General features: G+C 44.6%; 1 protein-coding gene across 2 annotated transcripts in view; it reads left to right on the plus strand.

Moving 5' to 3' along the window:
• TGFA (transforming growth factor alpha) overlaps positions 1-21,264 on the plus strand; it is a 90,724-nt gene that overhangs the window by 25,757 nt on the left and 43,703 nt on the right. For both annotated transcript variants that reach the window (XM_081068765.1, XM_081068766.1), the window contains exon 2: positions 4,584-4,637. In XM_081068765.1, the coding sequence (XP_080924891.1) occupies positions 4,584-4,637 (54 nt within the window). The remainder of the gene's footprint in view (positions 1-4,583; positions 4,638-21,264) is intronic.

Raw genomic sequence — 21,264 nt, forward strand, 5'->3', positions numbered from 1 at the left:
TCTTTCTTCCTAATCAGTTCTTACCCTGCAACCAACATTTTCACCTGGCTATCAAAACCTCTTGCATTTAAAAATACCGATAAAGTCATACAATATTGCAATTTCTGCTATGCAGTTAAAATCCTGCCATGTTTGCAGATGAAGTTTAATGTTGGGATATGATAGATAAGTGAAGAGTCCTTAGAGCCTGTACCAGCAGGCCCTGGGTTCCGTGTGACCCATTTACCCATATGTTTGTCTCACATGGCTGTCCCATGGCTGTCCCCTACGGACCTCATGCTGAGTTGCAGGATTCTCACCTTCTAGGTACCACCCACCACTTCCTGAGCTCCTAGCTCTGTCCCTTATGACCCCCCAACTCCAAACATGGTAGGAGAAGAAGGAGGGATCCTGGCCGCCCCCAAACACCCACACTACTTTCTGCCTCTCTCTTGCCTGACTCCTGCCCCTGCTGCCTGCATTAGTTCATTACCCATATGCCTTTCCTGACTACCTCCTCTAAATCCAGGGCATGTTTCATCCAAAAGGACCCGCTGTAACCCTCTCTCCATCCTCCCCACATCTCCCTGACACCAAAACCTCCTTCACCCCTTTACTCGGGAAGCCTGGTTTAGGGGATCCAAAATGGATGAGATGTGGGACTCTTGATTTTTCTCAGGGGATAGCTAATTCACACAGTGGAGTAGTAGGAGCCTGGGAGCAAACACTGAGTGTTGCAGAGGCCAGAACTGGGCATGGTCAACTCTGCTGGGGTGACCAGGGGATGCTTTGCAGAGTGTCCACAGAAGAGACAGTTGAAGACACAGCCTGGGTCCCAATCCCGTGCTTGAACAAGGGCATACACGGAGGGGTTGGGGGAGGGCTCCCTGCTCTGTCGTCCAGGGAAGATGATTGCCCAGCACCTCTCAACAGCATTTTCCATTCACAGACCAGTGAATGGGTTTCACAATGGCTCCATTCTGTGAACTCACGAAATAAGCTAGCCTCTCTTTTAACATTCTTCCTGCTTGAAATTCTTATTGCCTTCCAAACAGCTGAATTATAAGCACTGCAACCCTTGTCTTTCCTTGAGGGCAGGCCTGGGCTCCCACTCTACTTGCGGTGGGGGGGGGGGGGGGATCAGCCATTCATAAGGTTTTGCTTCCATCGTGTGTGGTTTACCCCTCACCAACACTCCCATCCCCTGCCCCCACGCACACACTTTTTTCTGAAGTCCACAATCCAGGATTCCTGTCTTTGGAACTAGTTAAACAGAAATGGGATGCTGGCAGGAGCAGCCTAAAGGGATTCCTGCCCCAAAGGGCTGGCTGGGTGGCCTGTGGCAGGCGAGCTCCAGCTTTGAAACTCAGGTGAGAGGAGCGTGTGGCTGCAGCCTCAAGCCTCCATCTGAACTGAGTGTTGTCTCTCTGGAGCCACTGCTATCCTGGGGCTGTGCTGTCCCCACACAGGTGCTCCAGGGAAGGGTTTCCTGTGTTTCTAACGAGGCTCAGAGCCTGCCAAGGCCCCATGTTTCTGGAAAGCCTTCACAGAGCCCAGCTTTCCAAGCACAGGTGTGGGACTGGCATTCTGGGCACCTGGGCTTACGCAGATGGGGCAGTTGGGGGTCTGCATATTCACACCCTTGCCCCTCAGGAGACTTTGCTCATAGTAGGGGAATTGTAAGCAGTGGGAAATCCCAAGAGGCAACGGATGTGGCTTCTGGAAGAGAGGGATCGAGCCTCACTGCCAGGCATGCTGAATCTATTTCTTGAACTCATTTGGGGGGTTGTAACTGAAGAGTACATACCTACCAGGGTGTCATGACAGGCTGTGGTCAGAAGGACTGTTGTGTGGTGTGGTAATTAAACACGTCTTGGGCATAGGAGTTGGACGGACTGGAGTTTGAATTTGGCTGCAGGAGCTTGGGCACATCTCTTAACTTCTCTTAAGTCTCAGTTTCCTCACCTGTAAAATCACATGTTTCCACAGGCTGGACCAGAAGGCCAGAGGTTGGGAGGTGCCTATATCATAGGTATTATGAGGACCACATAAGATAACGCACGTAAAAGTGCTGGGCCAGGAACTGGTACATGCCCACTAAGTGGTACCCACCCACCTGAGAAGTGAAAGAAGCCTGGCCCCTGGTTTTTGTTCTGAGACCCTCTTAGAGAGCTCACCACGTAGTAAAGGGAAGGTGGAGGCCTCACTTCTCACCACAGAGCCTCAAGTGAGGTTGTGTCTAAATCAAGCCCAAGCACTAGGAAATCTTTTACCTGGGAATGACAGAAAGCAACTATTCTTCTCATATTGCTCAAATTATGAGTGAAAACCCAGTGTCTTTCATCTGTGGAACGTGTTGGTTTTGCAAACTCTGATTAGTTCCCAAAATACCTTTGTGATAGTTCGCTGGTAAGGAACAATGGGGGCGAAGTAACAAGGCTGAGGGAGTGGCCCCTCCATATGCCTTAGAGAGACTATCAAGTCTGTGCTCCGTCCTGGCTGCAGTAGGACAGTATTTGCTTTCTTGTCTTAATTTTCTTTAAGCGGAGGTCAACATGGATCCCGGGAACTGTAATGACTGTACTTCTGCTAGCTTGCAGAATATGGGGTTGGGGAGGGAGGTGGCAAGATCATTCATTCATTCAGGGACAGTTTGTGACAGGGCAGTGGCACTTCCTATCGAGAGGTACGACAGCCTCATGTCATCCTTTATGTTACTACAAGTCACAGGCTGACTTTGGCCCACAGTGGTTTGTGGCCCTGCCAGCAAAGTCAGAGTGTGACAGGTCCCCAGCCAACAGTGTGGAACCACTAAGACTCTTCCTGGCTTTGGCAAAAGGTCTCACGTTAACGCTTGCTGTGTGCATTGCTCAGCCTTTCACCTATGACCAGGGGAACCCTAAGAGCCATGCTCCCAAAATGAGTGTCCACTAAGCAGCAAGAAAGAATTGCACAGGGAAGATATGGGGATTTTACTGATTTTTCTCTCCTTGCCCCCTGCTCCAGCCCAAATATCTGGTTCAGGCCTCCGTGGGAGCCTTGGGGAAATAATGCCAGGCATCCAGGAAAAGCAGCCTGAAGTGTTTGTGGTGTTTCTCCTTTCAAAGGCCTAGAAGAAAGTCATGAGCATGATTGCTTTATCCGTTCTAAATGTGCTTCTCTCCTAAGAGTCGAGGGCTTCTATGTCTACGCCCTGAGTGAAAGGGGAAAGGAGCCATCACAACCGACATGGCAGCATTGGTCTGGTCCTGTGCAGTGCAGGGTCCCAGCCAAGAACTCAGCTTGTTTTCTGGGTGACTGGATTCATCTGCCTTTCAGGCTAACCTGTAGGTGGCCCAGCCTCTGCGTGGCCACCGGGCATCTTTTTGCATTTCAGTTTTAGGAAGTCATTCTAATTTCGTTCATGCTGATTGCATAACTCAAAAGAGGTTCCTTCTTCACTGGAAATTTGCTGTGGTGTTTCCAGAAACTTCTGATAGTGTAACGTGAGGGTACATAAGGTCACCCACAGGCAGGGGCGGGTGGCTTCATGGGCGTGCGACCTGTCTGGTTGCAGAGTCTCACGCTGAGATGGGCCGCGAGCTAGGGGTTAATGCTGTGTTGTTGCCGTCTTGAAATTTTTCAGTTTTATCTTTGACGTTGTATCTTTAAGTGAAGACCAGTGGGTCAGTGGAGTGTGTGCCAGGGGCATATGATCCCACCTCCTGCCACCTTCCCCCTTCCCTAGGTGGGTTCTCACCCCTGCCACACTCCAATTCTGGCAGGGCCTGAACACAAGAAAACTTGGGGTTAGGTGCATGCACCCCACGGCATCTCGGGACAGGGCTTGGTGGCAGCTGTCCCCATCCTGGGATGAGAGCTCCACGGCCTGTTTAGTGGGTAACCAGGTAGGCATAAGCCTCTCCTCTAGCCCTGAGCCAGGTACCTAGTACATCCTGGCACCGAGGTTGTAATACCCTTGGGAGTGACCTGTCTGCCTCTTGTTGGAGTGCCTGATCCCTGGACAAAGAAACGCCTGACTAGATTTCCCTGTCCCCAGCTGGGTCATGACACATCTGTCCAGCTGCTTGTCGGAGAGGAAAGCCAGCAGTCAGTGGTCGCATGTGCACTTTGTCGCTGGGGCCCCCTGGGCCTTCAGAGGCTGTGCTCACCTTGCAACCGTCCTCATACTTCAAAGAGAAAAATGATATAAGCAGCACATAAAAAGCACCATGACATACACGACAATGTGAATGTACTTAATGCCACTGAACTGTACACTTAAAATGTTAAAATAGTAAGTTTTATGTATGTTTCACCGCAATAAATATATGTATAAGGTTTTTAAGAACAAAAACAAGAAAACACCATGACAGGTGGAGAGAGACCATGGAAGACAGGGAACAGCTTTATAGTTGGTACCTTTAATGGCACTGTTTTCCTGCTTTTTGCACAAAGGATCCCGCATTTTCATGTTGCACTGAGCCCCCCAATTATGTAGCCAGGCCTGCCTGCTGGCCACCTTGTAAAATCACCCAGTCTTTACCTTTCCAGAGGCCTGCCCTCGAATCCTAGAAATCATGTGCTGAGTTGACTCTTACTTTTCTTTTTTTCCCCCCTGACAGGTCTTTTGTTGGCTGTGTGCCAAGCTCTGGAGAACACCACCTCTGCCCTGAGTGGTAAGTCCTGTCTCCTCATCCCCTATGTGTGGGATGGTGGGGGTGGGAGGAAGGGAAGGGAGTAGACTCTGGCTCGTTTATGGAGCCTGTGCTCTAAGCTTCTTTCTAGGGCTCCTGCCTGCTGAGCTCATGCACGGCTGTCCCCTGAGTCCTCTCTGCCCTCTGTTCCAGTGACCAAGGTCATGCTCTGGGGAGATCTTAACTGCAGGCCCATGGGAACTGTGCCCTGTTTGCTCAGGGCTCACCCTCTCCCATGTCTCTCTTCAGACAATCAGCGTAGGTAAGGGTGCTGGAAAACGGAGTCTGCAGGACTCGAGAGCTCTGAACCGTCCCATTTTCCTAGCTCATGTCATACTCCATCTAAAGAAGAGCTCAGATTCCTGAACCCTTTTATCTCCTTCTGCCTTGGTGATCTTTGTTTCGTTATTTCCTGGTTTACCTTTTGACATTTGTAGTGATATTTTCCTTATTTCATTTTAAAGATCGTAGATAACAGATTGGAGAATTTGGGAAATGTAGGAGGCAAACCGCTCATGGTTAGAGTACTACAAAAGCATCACTGTTACATTTGCACAGCGCTTTTAGCCTTTGTCTACGTGAACAGATATTTTTATACAATTAGTCATAGTGAGGAAAATATTGTGATTCTTGCTTTTTAAATTCAAGGTTTGGAGTTGTGCTTTGTCCATGTTGCTAGAAAGTCTTAAAATGTATCCTTTTAAAATGCCATGATGCTCCATTAAAATGGACGTGTTGTTGTATTAAGCATTCCCCATTGGATGTTGATGTTGCCTCCAGTTTAAGTTATGATGCTGTATCTTCATGCCTAGAAGCTGTTTCCGTCTTTGGATTATTTCCTTAGGATACACCTCCAGGAGCAAGAATAAATATACTTAGGACCCTTGGTACAAATTGCCAAACAGCTTTGCAAGTGAATTTGAGCTGATTATTACACCAGGCAGAGATGTCTGCCAGTTTTACTGTTCCCTCGCTGACACAGGTTATGCTTGTTACTACAGAGGCCCCCGATCTGCCTCTGTCTCCCTAGTTATCGCATGGTAGTGTCACTACAGGGTGGGTGCTTCTTATGTATTCATAAGTTCTCTAATCAACCACATACTATCCTGGTACTTCATTCTTCTGCTCTGCTAGACCTTTCCCTCCAAACACACCAGAGGTGATGCTGCCACTTCCACGGATTACCGTTGCTTCTGGAGCCTCACTGAGGTCTCCCCTTGGAGCCATTATGCATTTGAACCCTTAAGGCGTCCGAGCCACTTTACGGTGCAGGATGTCACAGAAGAAAATGCCTCCCTTCTGTGTTACGCTTTGTTGGGGTTTGGGGTGTAAAGGTGTATCCCTCCCAGAGTAGGGTTCCTGGGGCCCAGGGCCTTCCGGAGTTTCCATAAAGCAGTTCTTTCACCTTTGAATTACCTCCCACATCATAAAGGGCTCGGATATGAATTTATGGGGAGAGGGATTGCTTAGTGGCTCCCCCATGCTGTTCTCAGAATTGTCCTACGATTCACCCTCCAAGTGTATCCTCAGCCCCTCCTGGTCCTCACTGTAGGGCCTCGTAGATAAAGGTATCACTTGCAGGTGACAGGTTGCAAGCATGGCACATGCTGATGCTACCATCCATGGGGAAGTGTACTTCTGGTTATTTTATCCCTCCTTCCAGTCACCATCCAGTCATACAGACAAGAAAGTCCTAGGGGTGTTGTACTTGACTCTATTCCTTTCGGTATGGCTGCTGCCAAGGCGCATTGGGGTTTCATAGTCCCCTGGGCAGACATGGGAAGACCTGCTACATTTATCCAGAAATGACTTGCTAAGTGGTGAAAACCTCTGTTCCATCTTTCCTTTCTGGACTCACTTCTGTGAGAATGTCTCTGATATGAACAAGTACCTGAGGTCTACTTTCCTCATGATGTGTGTCCAGGAAACAGTAGTTGTGCCCTGCTATGTTGCACATTACCCAGTAACAGGCTGAGTGCCAGCCTGTGGCCCAACGTGGTGGATGAGAGTGGGAGCAGTGCCACAACTTCTATTGTCCAGGGGGCTTTGGGGCCTTGGAGTTGGTTGGTGGTCTGTGGAGAAGGGAAGTGGGCTGCCTGTCTGGCCTCTGCCATGATCTCTAATTGATGGGTTCCTGAGCTATGGGACTTGTGCCCAGAGAGGTCAATGGACTAGCTCTTTCCATTTTTACTTATTCTCTTCCCTGCCTCGTTGGACCCAGACATGAATCCAGAGAGGGCTGGGCTGGGAAACAAGTCCAAAGTGTGATGACTGTGTCATAACCACTCCTCCAAGGGATAGGGCCTTGAGACTGAATCAGGCTTGTTTGCTTAACTTTCTATACCTTTAGGGGGACTTTCCTGTCCCCTAGAAGACTCATTAGGCCCTGGTAGTCCTTGACAACCACCAGCCCTACTCTGTCCTCACCAGACATGGCTGAAATCCTGTGGTGGGAACAGCTCAAACTGGGGACCACCCCCACCAACCATACTTACTACCCCAGCACTGGAATGTGTGTGTGTGTGTGTGTGTGTGTGTGTGTGTGTTTAACTCTTTGGCTAATTCAATAAGTAGAACTATCTGTTAATATTTACTATGGAAATCTTCATACATAGAAGAGAAATAATAGTGAAATAAGTTCCCATATACCCATCATCCAGCTTCAACAATTAGCATCACTCTGCCATTTTTCTTTCATCTCTTCTCTTTTTGATTTTTCCCTTTGCTGGGATGTTTTAAAGCCAAGCCCATTTCACTTGTGTATATTACTTACATCCAACAGATAAGGACTTTGAAAACAAAACCATAGTTCTATTATGTCAACAAAAGCAACAATGATATTTTCTGTTGGACGCTTAAGTATGGAAGGTAAATAATGAAGCACTCAATTTTGTGACACTTCATTTAATTTGCATTTCCTTTAATGTTTTGTTTTCTAGTTATCTTACTTTACATTATTCAGATGAACACTGTTTTGTAAAATGTGCCCATTTACGTACTGGGTGACTGACTGTCACTTCTGAGTCCCTTATGCTCGGGGTGTCGGTGGGCTCACTTACTAAATCTCAGAACTGCCCATTTCTATGCAAAGATGGGTCTTTAGGACTGAAGTTACAAGTGCTTTGCCCATGATGTAAATATGCAGGTCTCTTCACTCTAAGAGTTGACAGGAGTGAGAATCATGGGCATCAGGAGGTTTGATACCTGAATGACAATGCTGGAGCAGGAGAACTGCAGGCATACTCAGAATTAGGCTCAAACATTTTGATGGAGCAGCATAGAAAGAAAATTGCAAATTTCATGAGCCAATCGAGGGTGATAACTGAGCTCAAAAGAATAGGGGCTGATCCCATGTGGCTTTCCTGTGCTTTTCAAAAACCAAGTTCCATGTACTTTTTACTTGACAGTTTAACCTTGGCCTCTCTTATTGTGGTTTCATTGGTTTCTTTCAGTCTTCTTCTCTCTTAGATCCCCAAATGTGGAGAGTAAATGATGCCAGAGGCGTAGGAAACTAGCATTATTGTCATCAGTAAATGCTTCTTAGACATCTCCTTTGAGTGGGACTTAGAAGGATGCATGCTTTAGGCTGGAGGTCAGGAATCCTGGGTGTTGGGCCCAGCTGGTCGCAGTTTTAACAGGTCCCTGGGCAAGTTATTCATCTGGTTCCTGTTTGGATCTCAGTTTCCTCATCTGTCGGACTTGACATAGGAATGGTCTGTAAGATTTTTTCACATGACCACTCTGGTGGAGTGGTGGAGACTAATTGGAAAACTTTGTTGAGAAGGATTATAAGGCTGTTTTCAGGCTGTTAGGAAATACAGTGGTGATCATCCGGTGAGGCCCACCACGGACCCAGCGTAGGGAAGTGGTAGTGTGATTGCCGTGTACTTAATTCTCCTGGAACTGGATGCCATTTCACATTCAGGTTCCAACATTCTAGATGCTGGGACTGTGAAGAAGCAGTCCCTATCTGTCCTTGGCCTCCATACAGGTGAAAAGATAGCATAAGAACCCATAGTGAGAGCCTCAGCGTGTGCTTTAGAAAACAATTGCTACTGGAGTGAAATCAATAGTTTGGGGGTTAGAACAAGAAAATTTTATCTGATTTGTTGTCAATTTGTAAAGCATGCAGAGAAACATTAGCTGGAGGCAGGGTAAGGGTGACAGCACCTACAGCTTAGAAAATCTGTCACACCCTCCCGAGGAAGGAGTTATGACCTATCTTCAAAAGGCACCTCTTAATGCCCCTTGAAAGGGACAGAATGCACCCTGTTCAGTTGTTGGGTGGCTCCTTGCTTAACCCTCTGAAATGTTGCCCAGTTCCCAGGCTGCCCATCTGGTTCTCCTGTTTTCATGAGCCTCACTCTAATGACTGAGGGGTGTGGTGAGGACCTTGTTCAGGCACCTGGGAGCCCGGCTCTGGGCTTCCCTCTGCTATCCGTCTTGTGTGATCACCTGAATTACTGCTCCTTCCTCTGGCCTGTGTCTAACGATAACCACATGGAACCGGGGAGGGTGTGAAGGCTTGCTTAATTTAGTTTCAGAGGTGGTGATGAAAGAACATGGAAAATTCACAGTGGTGGGACTCATGAGGAAGGTCACCATTATCAGTTTACTTGGGGAGATGGGGATCAGACTTTGTTGGGGACACTGGACTTCACTCTCTTGAGAGAGCATGTTTGGGCTGGAGGTGCACAGAGGGAGGGCAAAGCAGATTACAGGGAAAAAGTCTTGGAAGGCATGACTTGTTTGGAAAACAGGCAGAACATGGGTCAGCTAGCAAGCCAGGGATCTGTTTATTGCTCATCTCACCAAACAAAAGCTTTTCAGAACTACAAAATGCTTCCCCATTCCATAGTCTGGAGTTTTCCCACGTGGAACTGCAATCATTCCAAAATTAGAAGGCTCACGTGTTCTACCCAGGTACATGGTTCACTGTTCCCAATATGTGTGTGTAGCACAAGAGACTTGGTGTATCTTAGTTTTGGGGTAAAAACACATCTATCTGTGTGTGCTGGGAATTGCTTCATGCTTAGAGGAAAGTGGAGACTCATGAGAGAAGGAGGGATTATCCTTTCCTCTCTAGGATTTATCCTTGTCATCCAATTCCTCATTTCACCTACTTTTTTCAAAGGAAGCTGTGCTGGGTCAGAAGGAAGGTTGCTCAGGGTAACAGACAGGATATGGAATCGGGGATCATAATTCTGACCCACTAGCTGTGAGACCTTAGTGTGGCGCTCTTAAATCTCCCTGAACCTCAATTCCCTCATCATGAAAATTATGAAGTGGAATTAAGGGCACTGTTTTTCCAAACTGAGTCATAAAACCACTTTAGTGGGTCTTCACCAACATTTTTTTAAATGAGGTTGAATAGCTTAGAGAATTTCAAAGTGCATTACATGGAAGGACATTTATTGATAGTTTCATGATACTCTTGTTTGAGTTATTAATGGATTTCATATATCAGCATTCTGCATCATTGTGCTTGTATAAGCTGTACCCATATTGCATCCTTTATCATTTCCAGGTTTGATTTCTTTAGTGTGAGAACTTAGACACTTGCAGAGTAAGTGCCATAAATCTTTCTAGACCTGTACATTTCCCGACCCAGACTCCTAGTCTTTTACAGTTGTCTTGTTCGTCTCTGATTTGACAGCAATTCTTTTAATCTACTCACCTTTATCAAACAAGTCTTTCCAAACACTCAACTTATAATAGAAACAACAGCTCTTTCCTTATACATAGACATTTCATTACGTAATAAGTAATTAAATTACGTAAATACACTAATGAGTGCAACTGACATAAACAGGCTTGAGAACACAAATGTCCTCGTGGTAAATATACAGCTTAACTGGTAAAAAACAGAAATGGGCTGGTAAACTAGAATAGCCAACTAAAGTAGCCAACTTATCTGAGCTTTTGCATGCTAAGGACATTGGTCTACATGTTTTAGCAAAGGAAAAGAATGGATAGATTGGGTTAAAAGCAGCGGCTTGGTTTAAGTCAAGTTCAGGGGAGAAAACAACTACCATCTTTGAAAGAAGTAAGGCAAGTAACACAACTCATGGATTTTTAAAACTCTAGGCCTATGGAGGCCTTACTGTTCTCCCACTTTGCAGTTTGGGGCATTTATTTAGCTCACATTAATTAAGTACTACTTCACACAAGGCATCGTGCGAGGCAGATACATGAGAATTATACATGAGCCCTGCGATCACCGGGCATAGGGCCTGGCAGATAATAGTGCTGATGATTTTTACATATCAGAGTAAATTATAGACAAAGCTGTGATCTACCAAGATGGATTTCTTTGAAGAAAACTTAATTCTACTATATTCAGACTTCCCATTTTTCATCAAAGTGCCAAACTATATACTTTTAATTCTCTTTGTTAAATTGCATCATGCCCAGTTTGGCGCATGGTGCTGGGCTGGTTTACCATCTGACCCATCACTCTTCGAGGCTGTGGCTGTCATCTGTGAAGTTGGCAAGGAGGGCATCTCTGCCAGCAACCTTGTGTTGGAAGAGCAGAACGTGACCACACATCAGCTTAAAAGGGGGGTGATTTTAAGGCGTCAGCCCTCAGAGAATGCACGGCTCTCCTGAGCAGCCTGGCCCCGAGGTCTGCAGGAGCCAGGGTGACTGCAAAGATCTTCGCTACAGCACTTTGTGGCCACCTACCCTGTCACCAACCACGACGATAATACCGACTCATTTTACTTCTGTGCCTCTTAGCTCAGAGTCTTAAGAAAGAATCAAATTGGTTTGTCTTCCTTGGTCAAGTGGCCACCCAGCAATTGTGGCCGGGTTGGGAGGGATAGACTACAGGGTAACAAAGTGCCAAAGTGCAGTGTAGGCCTAGGGTAGGGCAGAGTCCCTTATTAGACCTGAGGGAGGCAAAGATCACCTCCCTACTCCAGACTGATTCATTGAATCATTCGTTCAATCATCAAATATTTATTGAGCTCTTAACTGTGTACCAGGCCCTGATCTCAACAAACATAGGGCCTGTCCTCAAGAACCTTCTGCTCCCCTAGGAAAGACAGACCTAATATTATATTTTAATCTATCAAATCGGCATATTTTTTGAGAATGTCAATACTGAGTGCTAGTGCGTGTGAGGAGAGACGGCTCCATGTATTGTTAATGACCATAGGTACTACTTTCTGGGAAAACGGGTAAGTGCGGCCCAGAAATGTACACTTTCAGTCTTCAGCTACACTTTGCTAAGGCCTGATGGGAAGAAGCTGAGAGGCACACGTCCTTGTAGGCTGAGGCGCCTTCTCGGGAAGGCCCACCACTGCCCATCCCGGGAGCCCTTGCTCCTCCTCAGCCTGACAGTGCTGGTTTCTGGGTCTGTGGAATGTGTGTGTTCCAGGACCGACGTTCTAGCATTCCCCCAGGAACCTGGGCCATCACCTCGATACATCCTCTTTCTTGTTAGCCTTGCTATGAGGAACACGGTGGCTTTGGGGTAAGGCATCAGCTTTGTTTTCTGAGAGCCCGATCTGAGCTTGGGGAACAGCCTGGAGTGTCTGGTTATCTACTAAGAAGGGGCCTTTAACTATGTAATCCAGCCAGGCTCAGGTATCCTCCTTAGCAGGCGCAGCCACCGTTTGATTTACTGACTCATTCTGAATCTCTCAGCTTCCTGTCTTGAAAGTTATGGCCCAACTCCCTTATCAGAATATGTAATGGAAGGTGAATTCCCATATCTGACCATTTTATTACCAGGTTGCATTGACTAAAATGTTTCTTAAAAACCAAAACACACTAGTACTAAACAAGGTTGGGGAGAATGGTTTAGATGAAACATACTGGGGGGCCTCGGTTCCACTCACTCTGGTGCCATGCAACCTGTGGTTCAGAAGAAGAATGCTTTTCTCCTCAGTTGTCACTTAGCAGGCTGGCTAGGAATCTTTTTGTGTGTGGGGGGGGCTTTTTCTTCCTCTTGAGTTTTGGGGGCTTGGAATATAATGAACATCTCTCTGTCTTACCCAGTAGTTCTAGAAAGGCAGTTTTGGAATCTTGAAAGTGGAAGAGGTTAGGTCTTGCTATGAAATCTGCCACAAATGAGTCTTCCTGGTATTCTGAGGCATGACAAAGGGAAATACAATCATGAATCACATCACAGACCATAGGAGTCTCTATAAAATTCTGGGTCTCACAGGCTTTCCGCTTGATATCCTATTAAATAAATTCAGCCAGCACAGTGAAAAGCTCTAGAAACCTAGGTGCATGTCTAAACAAATGATAGCCAGATTGTAGTTGTCATTAGAGGCAACTTGCCAAGGATTTAACCTTAAGCCAGTGCTTCCCAAACTTTTCCAGATTAATGACCAATCTGAGTATCAACAGTGTTTGAGGTCCCATAGGTAGTCATTGTGCCTTAGTGTTAAATCAAGTTAAATTAATATATAAAAGCTACTATGAGAACTCAGTAACACTAAAATAAATCTTTTTTATTGATCACAATAGAATTCACAGTAATATATGAGCTAACATCTATAAAACTCTCACTACATGCCGGGTCCTATTCTGTATAGTCTCATTTCATTCCTATAACGCTAAGAAGAGGCACTATTGTTAGCCTCATTTGATAGTTGACAAAACTGAGGCACAGAGTAGTTAAGTAACTTGCCCAACATCACATAGTCAGAAAGTGGCAGAGCTCAGGTTTGAGCCCAGGTACCTGCAGAGATCTAAGCACTTTACCACTAGGTTTTTAAAAATGGCTACACAGAGACACATATATCTCCTTCTGACCACAGATACTGGGGGGATTTACAAACACCTTGCATTAAATAATTCTGTGATTCTTTTTTTTCCTCTTCCCCGAGACACATTGGGAACTACTTTCTTGGGTTTTTAATCCTCCATGCCACTAAAAATTACACATATATCTTAAAGCAAAGTATGGGCATGTATGTGTGTATATGCATGTGTAAGCATTCCTGTGTGTACATGTATATATAAGCTTTTGTTTGATTTTAGGTTCTGAACACAAAACTATGGAATGTTCTTTTCTATATTTTTTCTTCCATTCAACCAAGATGGACTCCATTCCTCCCATGTGCCGAGTACCAAAGGAACGACTAAGATGTCGTTCCTGCCTTTGAGACTCTCACAGTTTCAGGGAAGAGCTGTCTGGCTAACTACTCATCGCTCTTGTGTGGCACGCGTGCTGTCAGGTAGCTGCACAAAGTGCCACAGGAGGGGGAGAGGGACCTCAAATTTGTTCCTGGGGAGGCATCCGGGAAGGCTTCTCACAGGAAGTGACTTTTGAACTGAGTGTTGGAGTCTGAGGTGTAGTTAGGCCAACTTTGGAGGATAGGACGTACTCACAGGGGTATGAGATGAGGCTGGAAGAAAGCAGTAGCTAGCTAAGGCGTGGTCTTGGCTCTGAGGTGTATAGATTATTATTATTATAAATGTTTTGCCTGAATCGAGTCACAGAAAGGTGTTTCCTAAAAGAATCTTTTCATAGATTTATCTAAAATGGCTGTTACTAGGTTTATGAAATACAGGGGATTAAACCAATAGGGCTCCAAGGTCACAAAATCCATGTGGATAAAAACACAGCCCTCCCGCTCTTTCGCTCTATTATGTGCAGTGTTCCCATTTGCCGGCTGCCTTGGGCGTATATCCAGTTGGAGTGGTTTCTAGGTTAGAAAGTCTCACGTTATTCCTAGAGCTTATGCTTTACTTGATTTCAGATTCTTATTAGCCAGTGAGGGAATTACACCTTTTTCATCTATTTACGTGCTTACAAACAAAAATCATGAGAATCTGATAGCACAGTGGTTACGATAGAGTCTAGAACCATATGTCCTGGGCTCAAGTCTTCACTGTGACCCTTGGGGACTGTGACCTTGGGTGGGTTACTTAACCACTCCATGCCTCAGTTTCCCCATATATAAAGTGGAGATAACAATACAGCCTACCTCATAGGGTCATTGTGAGGATTAAACGAGATGACATAATGTAAAGTGCTTAAACAGTGTCAGATGCACAGCAAGTTCTAGTTGTTATACAAATCCTTTCATTTAGATTTACAAAGAGAGTGAGAAAGCAGTAACCTACATATAAGATATGGTATCTGAACTTCCAAGGTGGCATGAGCAAGGATATGATTAGAGCTGAAAGATGTAAAGGGCCGAGCAAGGCAAGCCACACATCTCAAAGATCAGGAGCATGCCCTTGAAAAGTAAAGAATGGGTCAGAGGAAGCCCCTCTCTGTCTGTTGGGTAGTGGTGATATGGAACCTGCAACTCCTCCAGGTTTTAGATCCAAAGAATTAAGCTTTCCTTTTAGAATTACGGTACCCAAAGCAGAGGAAACACAGTCTGCCCCACTTCGGTGACACTTAGGGAAGACGTGGGACGCTGTGCTCTATTCTGAGCAATGAGATTTAGGAGTTACCAAGAGCAAGTGGAGAGAACCACTGTGGGGAAAGGCTGAAGGCCAGTTGAGGCACCAGAGGGTGGAAAAGGAAGAGGAATCTCTTGGCTCTCTGCAGCGGAAGCCCGGCACAGGTCACAGGAGCAGAGTGAAAATGCCCAGCCACTTGCTGAGGAATTCACATTCCCACTTGCTACATGGAAGCCCTTTGACACTGTTGTTTAAAGTACAAATGGGTTGTTCTTCATTCATGTGAAGGGTTCAGGGAGAGATTGATGATCACATGTGGGGACTATTTTTAGCGATTTATAGGCGAGGCATTCACTCTTAATTCCCCTTCTGATTCTATTAAGAATCTAAGTGGGATCACGGGTTAGAAATGTATAAAGGTGGGGTAATAATTACATAGTTAAACTAAGAGTATTCCTAATTGAAAAACTAGAGCTATTGGGACTAAATGGCTTTGGGGATTAACCAGCCAGGTGACACATGAAAGAAAATCATACCTTTTCAAAAAAAGCTCTTTGGCACCCTTGAGAAAGAGGATTTATGCTGAAGGGATCTTTAACCCAATTTGAGTTGACTTACTTTCCTCATTTTTCTATTCTTACGATTGAATGTGAGGGCTTATTTCAGAGGGCTGTGCTGGGCAGCAGAGATGGACAAGGGACAGTCCCCGCCCTCAGGACCCTTTAAGTGATGAGGGTGAGGAATAGAACTGCAAACTTTAGAATAGAATGCAAACAATTCAAATCTTTGAATTAACCGACTGCTCACCGGAGTTATAAATAAATCAGTGTCAGGAAGGGCCAGGTTGGGTTGCCCTCTGCCTGAGGGGACTGAAGGAGGCGCCCCAGAAGAGTTCATGTTTAATCTGTGTTCCCCCACCATAGAGGCCTTCCTTGCTAGTCGATCAGCTCCAGCAATTGCAGGAGGCTGGAAAATGTGTGTTTGGAGGATCCTGAGTGGTTCAGAATCCAGGATTTCTTATCCGTGAACCAAGGAAAGACAACAGAAGCTTTTTGAAGGAGGAGATATGTGACCTAGGTCTCAAAGGACAAGTCAGCATTCCCTAACCAGAACACGTTCACAGGGGCAGGTAACACAAGAAAGCACTAGACGGTTGGGCTGCAGCAAAATACTGGGAAAAGAGTGAGGAGAGATGACCCAAAATTTTATTGCCTCAGTAGCAAAAGTTTAATTCTCAAATCCACTGTGGGCCTGAGATGACTCTCCAGGGAAATGGGTAGTGCAGGTTAAACCTCCGTATCAGTGAGTGAGGTGGAAGGTCTAATGCCAGCAGTTGAACACTGTCCCCAGATACGTGTCACTTTCCAGTGCTCATATTTCATTGCCGGAAGCAGCTCATATGGCCATACCGAACTTCCAGGGGGTGGGTGGGGAAGACCTGTGTCCCTAGATGTAGAGGCATGCATATATTGGTACACAAACCAAATGCGAATCTCTGAGCTAGGGTCCCGAAATCTACATTTTTAACTCCCTGATCCATAGTCACACTAAAGTTTGAGGACCACTGGATAGGAAAGGAGGTCTCAACTTTGGCTGTACATTAGAACACCTGGGAGTTTTGAAAATACAGGGCTCTGGCCCTTCCCCCAGAAATCCTAATTCACAGGCACTGGGGAAGAAGTCCAGGCATCAGTATTTTTTTTTTCCATTATCTTCAGGGGATTCTAGGATGGGGCCAGGTAGAAAACCACAGGTGTAGGGAAAAGAGCAAGGGTCGTGGAATTCTGACTCCAATACTGCCTGAGTCTCAGTTTGCATATCGGTCAATGGCAGTGAAGATCAAACAAATGTGCAAATAGTTGTCAACTACAATATTGAACAAATATTGGCTCTTCTTGTACACTGGCAGGTGTAGACTTTTATATAAACTGGATTTGTGTTCACTCTTATTTACGGGATGACGTTTATCTCCCTCCCCCACAAAGCCAGGCAAGGAAGGAAATCATTCTCCACCTCTTTGCTTCTGCCTCTTTTTACAGTCAGTAAATTGGCAGTCCCTTCTCCCTCCCCGCTGGCCTCTTATTTTGGTGATAAAGGGGAGAAGAAAACTCCTTCCCTGCCTCTATTTTCCTCTCCCTCTTCCAAAACCCTTAGCCTTTATTCTGCCATTGTTCTCATCACTCTCCCTTCACCTGAGACCTGTGCCTTACACCCCTCTACTCCGATTCCCACTGACACCCCAGTCCCAAGTCAGGACAGACAGCGAGCACCCTGGCCTTGGGTGAGGCCCTTCCTGCTTTCTGATGGTTTGAGCAGCATAGGAAATCCATGTTCTCAGAAAATTCGCACCCAAGGCATTGTTCCATAGCCATATGGTCAGGACTGGCAATTTCAGCAACATGCTGAGAGGTAAAGTAAGACCAGCTTTGGTGAGCTGCTCTAGCACTCTCGCCCGCTTTTCATAATATCTTGTTTCCTGTGGTTTAATATTTTGTTTCAGGTTAGATCCTGAGATCTAACCAACTGATTTGCAAACAACCTCTGGAAATGCTACTGTTCTGTCACCTGGAAATTGCCTTAGAAGTCAGTTTTTCTTTAACTATACAGATACTGCATTGGCTTTCTTCCATGGAAAGAACCAAGAGTTAATGCTGGAATAAGCTGTTTTCAATTGTTTTTCCTCTCATGTCTAACAATTTTCAAGGAAGTACAATGCAAGAGTGCCTCATAAGAAAAATGCAATACCACTTATGCAAATCCAGATCTGTGCATCTGATATGAATAGTAGGTTCAGTTAGTGTGTTTCATTGATTTGTGCATGGTGTTTAGTCTGGACATTGGAGGTTCATCGAATTAAGCGGAAAAGCTTCACAATCTTAAAAAGAGCCTTCTTAGGTAAGATCTCTGTGGTCTACTTTCCTGCAAATGAGGAAAGTAGGGGTGAGGAACATGTATTTGAGCTTCTGTTTTAAATTGTACCCAATGCAATATCTCCCACATCACCATCAGGTACAAGCACAGCAGCAACAGCAACTCGCTCTCAGAGTCAGACCCAAGCACCCTCATGCCTTGCAAAGCCCTGCATATGCTCTGACTCCCTCTCTACTACCGCTCACACTTCTCTCCTCCTTACTCTCTCTGCTCCAACTCTCTGGCCTCCTTTTGCTCATATGTGTCAGACCCTTCTCTGTCTCTAGGCTTTTGCACTTGCTGTTCCTTCTGCCCGGGATTCTCTTTCCCCAGTTTTCCCCATGACTCACTCCTTTGGGTCTCAGATCTGCTTCCCCTTCTCAGAGAGACCTTCCCTGAATGGGGACCTCCTCCAGCCACTCTCCATCACACCTCTGTTCATTTCCTTCATAGCATTCACTACTGTCTGTAATGATTTCATTTGATTATTTACATAACATGGGCCTGCCTCCCCCAGTAGACCTAAGTTCCTTGAGAGGAGGGATCTTGTTTGTCTAGTTCATTCATGTACCCCCAGTGCCCAGCACAGCTCTTGGCACATGAAAGGCACTTGATACTTTGGTGAGTGAGTGAGTGAAGGGATGAAGGAATACTAAGCATCATGCAAATGCTTTACGTACCACATTCACTATCTTAGCTTTACAACATTCACCATAGATACATAGGGAAGCGGAGGCCCAGAGTGTTTCCATGACTTGACCAAGGTCAGAATCAGTAACAAAGAGATGAGATTTAATTGAGACTACCTGCCTGCAAAAGTGTGTGCCACAGTCAGGTCTGAGGTTAAGGTTCAATCTTACATTTTTGCCTTATTCTGACCATAGATTTATTAGTAGGAAGTATTTTGTTTATGCCTGCAGCTCAAAACTTTTTGTCCCTGGCCTTTGACATAGGTCATTACCCACAGTTTGGTGCAAAAGATCTTCGGGGTAACAAGGAAGTGTTCTGGTAGAAGCATATTTTGGAGGGAGTGGTGAATGTGTGCTTGAGCTTGAGGATCATAGATGATTCTCATTTGAGAAGTAATGCACATCTTAAAGTCTAGCTTTTAGCAAACAAAACACTGAAAATAATTATGGCAGCAAGTGGACAGCAGAGCCAAATTCCAGACCACATTGATGATGCTTTGGTACCAACACCCTTCCCCCTGTGGCAAAAGTGTCAGAGGTTCACACGAGTGGGTGTAGTGGCACCTTTGCAGTGTTGCTGAGATCCGTGCAGCAGCCAGACTGCTTAGCCTAGAAGACTGACAAAGGGTGCTCAGTAAACTCTGGTTGGAAAAGAGATTAAATCACTGCTTTCTTACAAAGTATGTAATTATGTACCTGGAAAACACACACAAACCACCAGAACGCCTGTTACAAATATTGAATGTATCTAGGAGGGTACAAGTAAGAAACTAAATAATCAGTGGTTTTCCTATAAACAGTCAATAACCAATTAAAAATATACTAGGGATAATCACCTTTAAATTAGCTATATAACAGACTATAAACTACGTAGGAATAAACTTTTAAAAATGTGCTTACAATCTACATGAAAACTACCATAAAACTTTCCTTTTGAGGTAATATATTTGACTAAATAAAAGGACCTGTGCCTCAATAGGAAAGCACAATGTTATAAAATTGTTAGTTCTTCCCATTCTTCCTTTAGAAACTTAAGGCAGTTCTAGTTAGTCTTTCCACAGGAACAGAATGGGTAGGTGGGAATTTGACTAAATGATTCTAAGGTTTCCTTTTAAGAATAAGGTACAAGAAAATGTTGACTTAAAAGGTGGAAGGATTTAAACTATCAAATATTAATAATATAAAGCTACACTAATTAAAACACTGGGACAAGAATAGATACATTCATGAAGCCCCAGAAGAGAGCCAGTTAAATATAACAGATTAACGTGATAAAAAGTGGCATTTTGCATCCTGAAGGAGAAAAGGAGATGATGTCATAAATGATTCTGGGGTCATAAGCTAAACACTGAAATAGAAAGTTAGATGTGAAAACCTAATGACATTCTAAAATAGGTTCTACCTGATTGGAATGTTTTCTAAATGAAAGCATAAAATTTCTCTAAGAAACTTAAATTATTTACATAATTTACCTAAAAGGACAACTAATCAGAACCTTGAGGACAGAAACCATTAAGGAAAGTATGTATATTAAAATCATAATTTTTTCTAAACATTACAGAAAAACCACTATCAGAAAATCCATAAGTAGTATTTGCCAATATTTGAATCCTAAAAAGATTCATATCTTCAATATGTAAAATACCCTTACAAACCAATAATACAAAACTGAACATACCAGTAAGCGAATAAGCAAATTATTTGAATAGGTAAGTCACAAAACAAGTACCTGTGGCCAATCAACATAGAAAAGATGCCAGCCTTATAAGTCATCAAAGAAATGCAAATGAATGTGAGATATCATTTTCATTGATCAAATTAGCAAAGATAAAAATAAGTGTTGGAGTATAAAGTAAGGATGGAGACTCGTATTTTGAGGTGTGATAGTTTATGAGAGCCATTTGGTAATACTTATCATAAATAAGGCTTTGAAATGCCCTGCTTACCCATTGACCCAGAAATACCACTTCTAAGAATTTATCTTGAGAGAAACATGGATAGATTTGTGTCAAGACTTAGCTACAATGATGTTCATTGCAGCAAGATACTGGTCAGGAAAACTCCAAGTGTTGATACAGTAAGAGGTGCTGGGGGAGCTTTAGAATTGCTTTGAAATGGATGGGCGGGACCTGTGTCCATATTACAGGACCACACAGAATATTTAATGCCATCATGGTAAATGGCAATGATGCATTTGATGGTCTGTTATTTGGGGACTTTTTTCCTATTTTGATGAAAGTTTTTCAGTTTTGTATCTTTCAAGTTACTGTGAAATTGGGGCCAAATTTCTCATTTACATTTTTGCAATTGAATACCTGCTTAGATTTGGATAGTACCACTAGACCTAGTCATTTGTTTGACTTTGATTCGTGTTGGCCCTCGGATTATAATTGTACAAATAAACTAGAGGTTTCCTCTTCCTACTGCTCAACCCAGTTTTGCATTTCAGAAGGGCCATCAAACTTGCAATTTTTTTCTGCAGAGAACAAACAGATAACTAAACAAACAATTCTTTTTGTTTGGTGTGATAGACTGAATAGTCCCCCAAAGCTGTCTACATCCTGAGCCCCACAACTGGTGACTGTGTTACCTTACACAGCAAAAAGGGACTTTGCAGATTGATTCAATTGAGGACC

Source organism: Rhinolophus hipposideros (genome assembly GCF_964194185.1).
Source record: "Rhinolophus hipposideros genome assembly, chromosome: 12".
NCBI lineage: Eukaryota > Metazoa > Chordata > Mammalia > Chiroptera > Rhinolophidae > Rhinolophus > Rhinolophus hipposideros.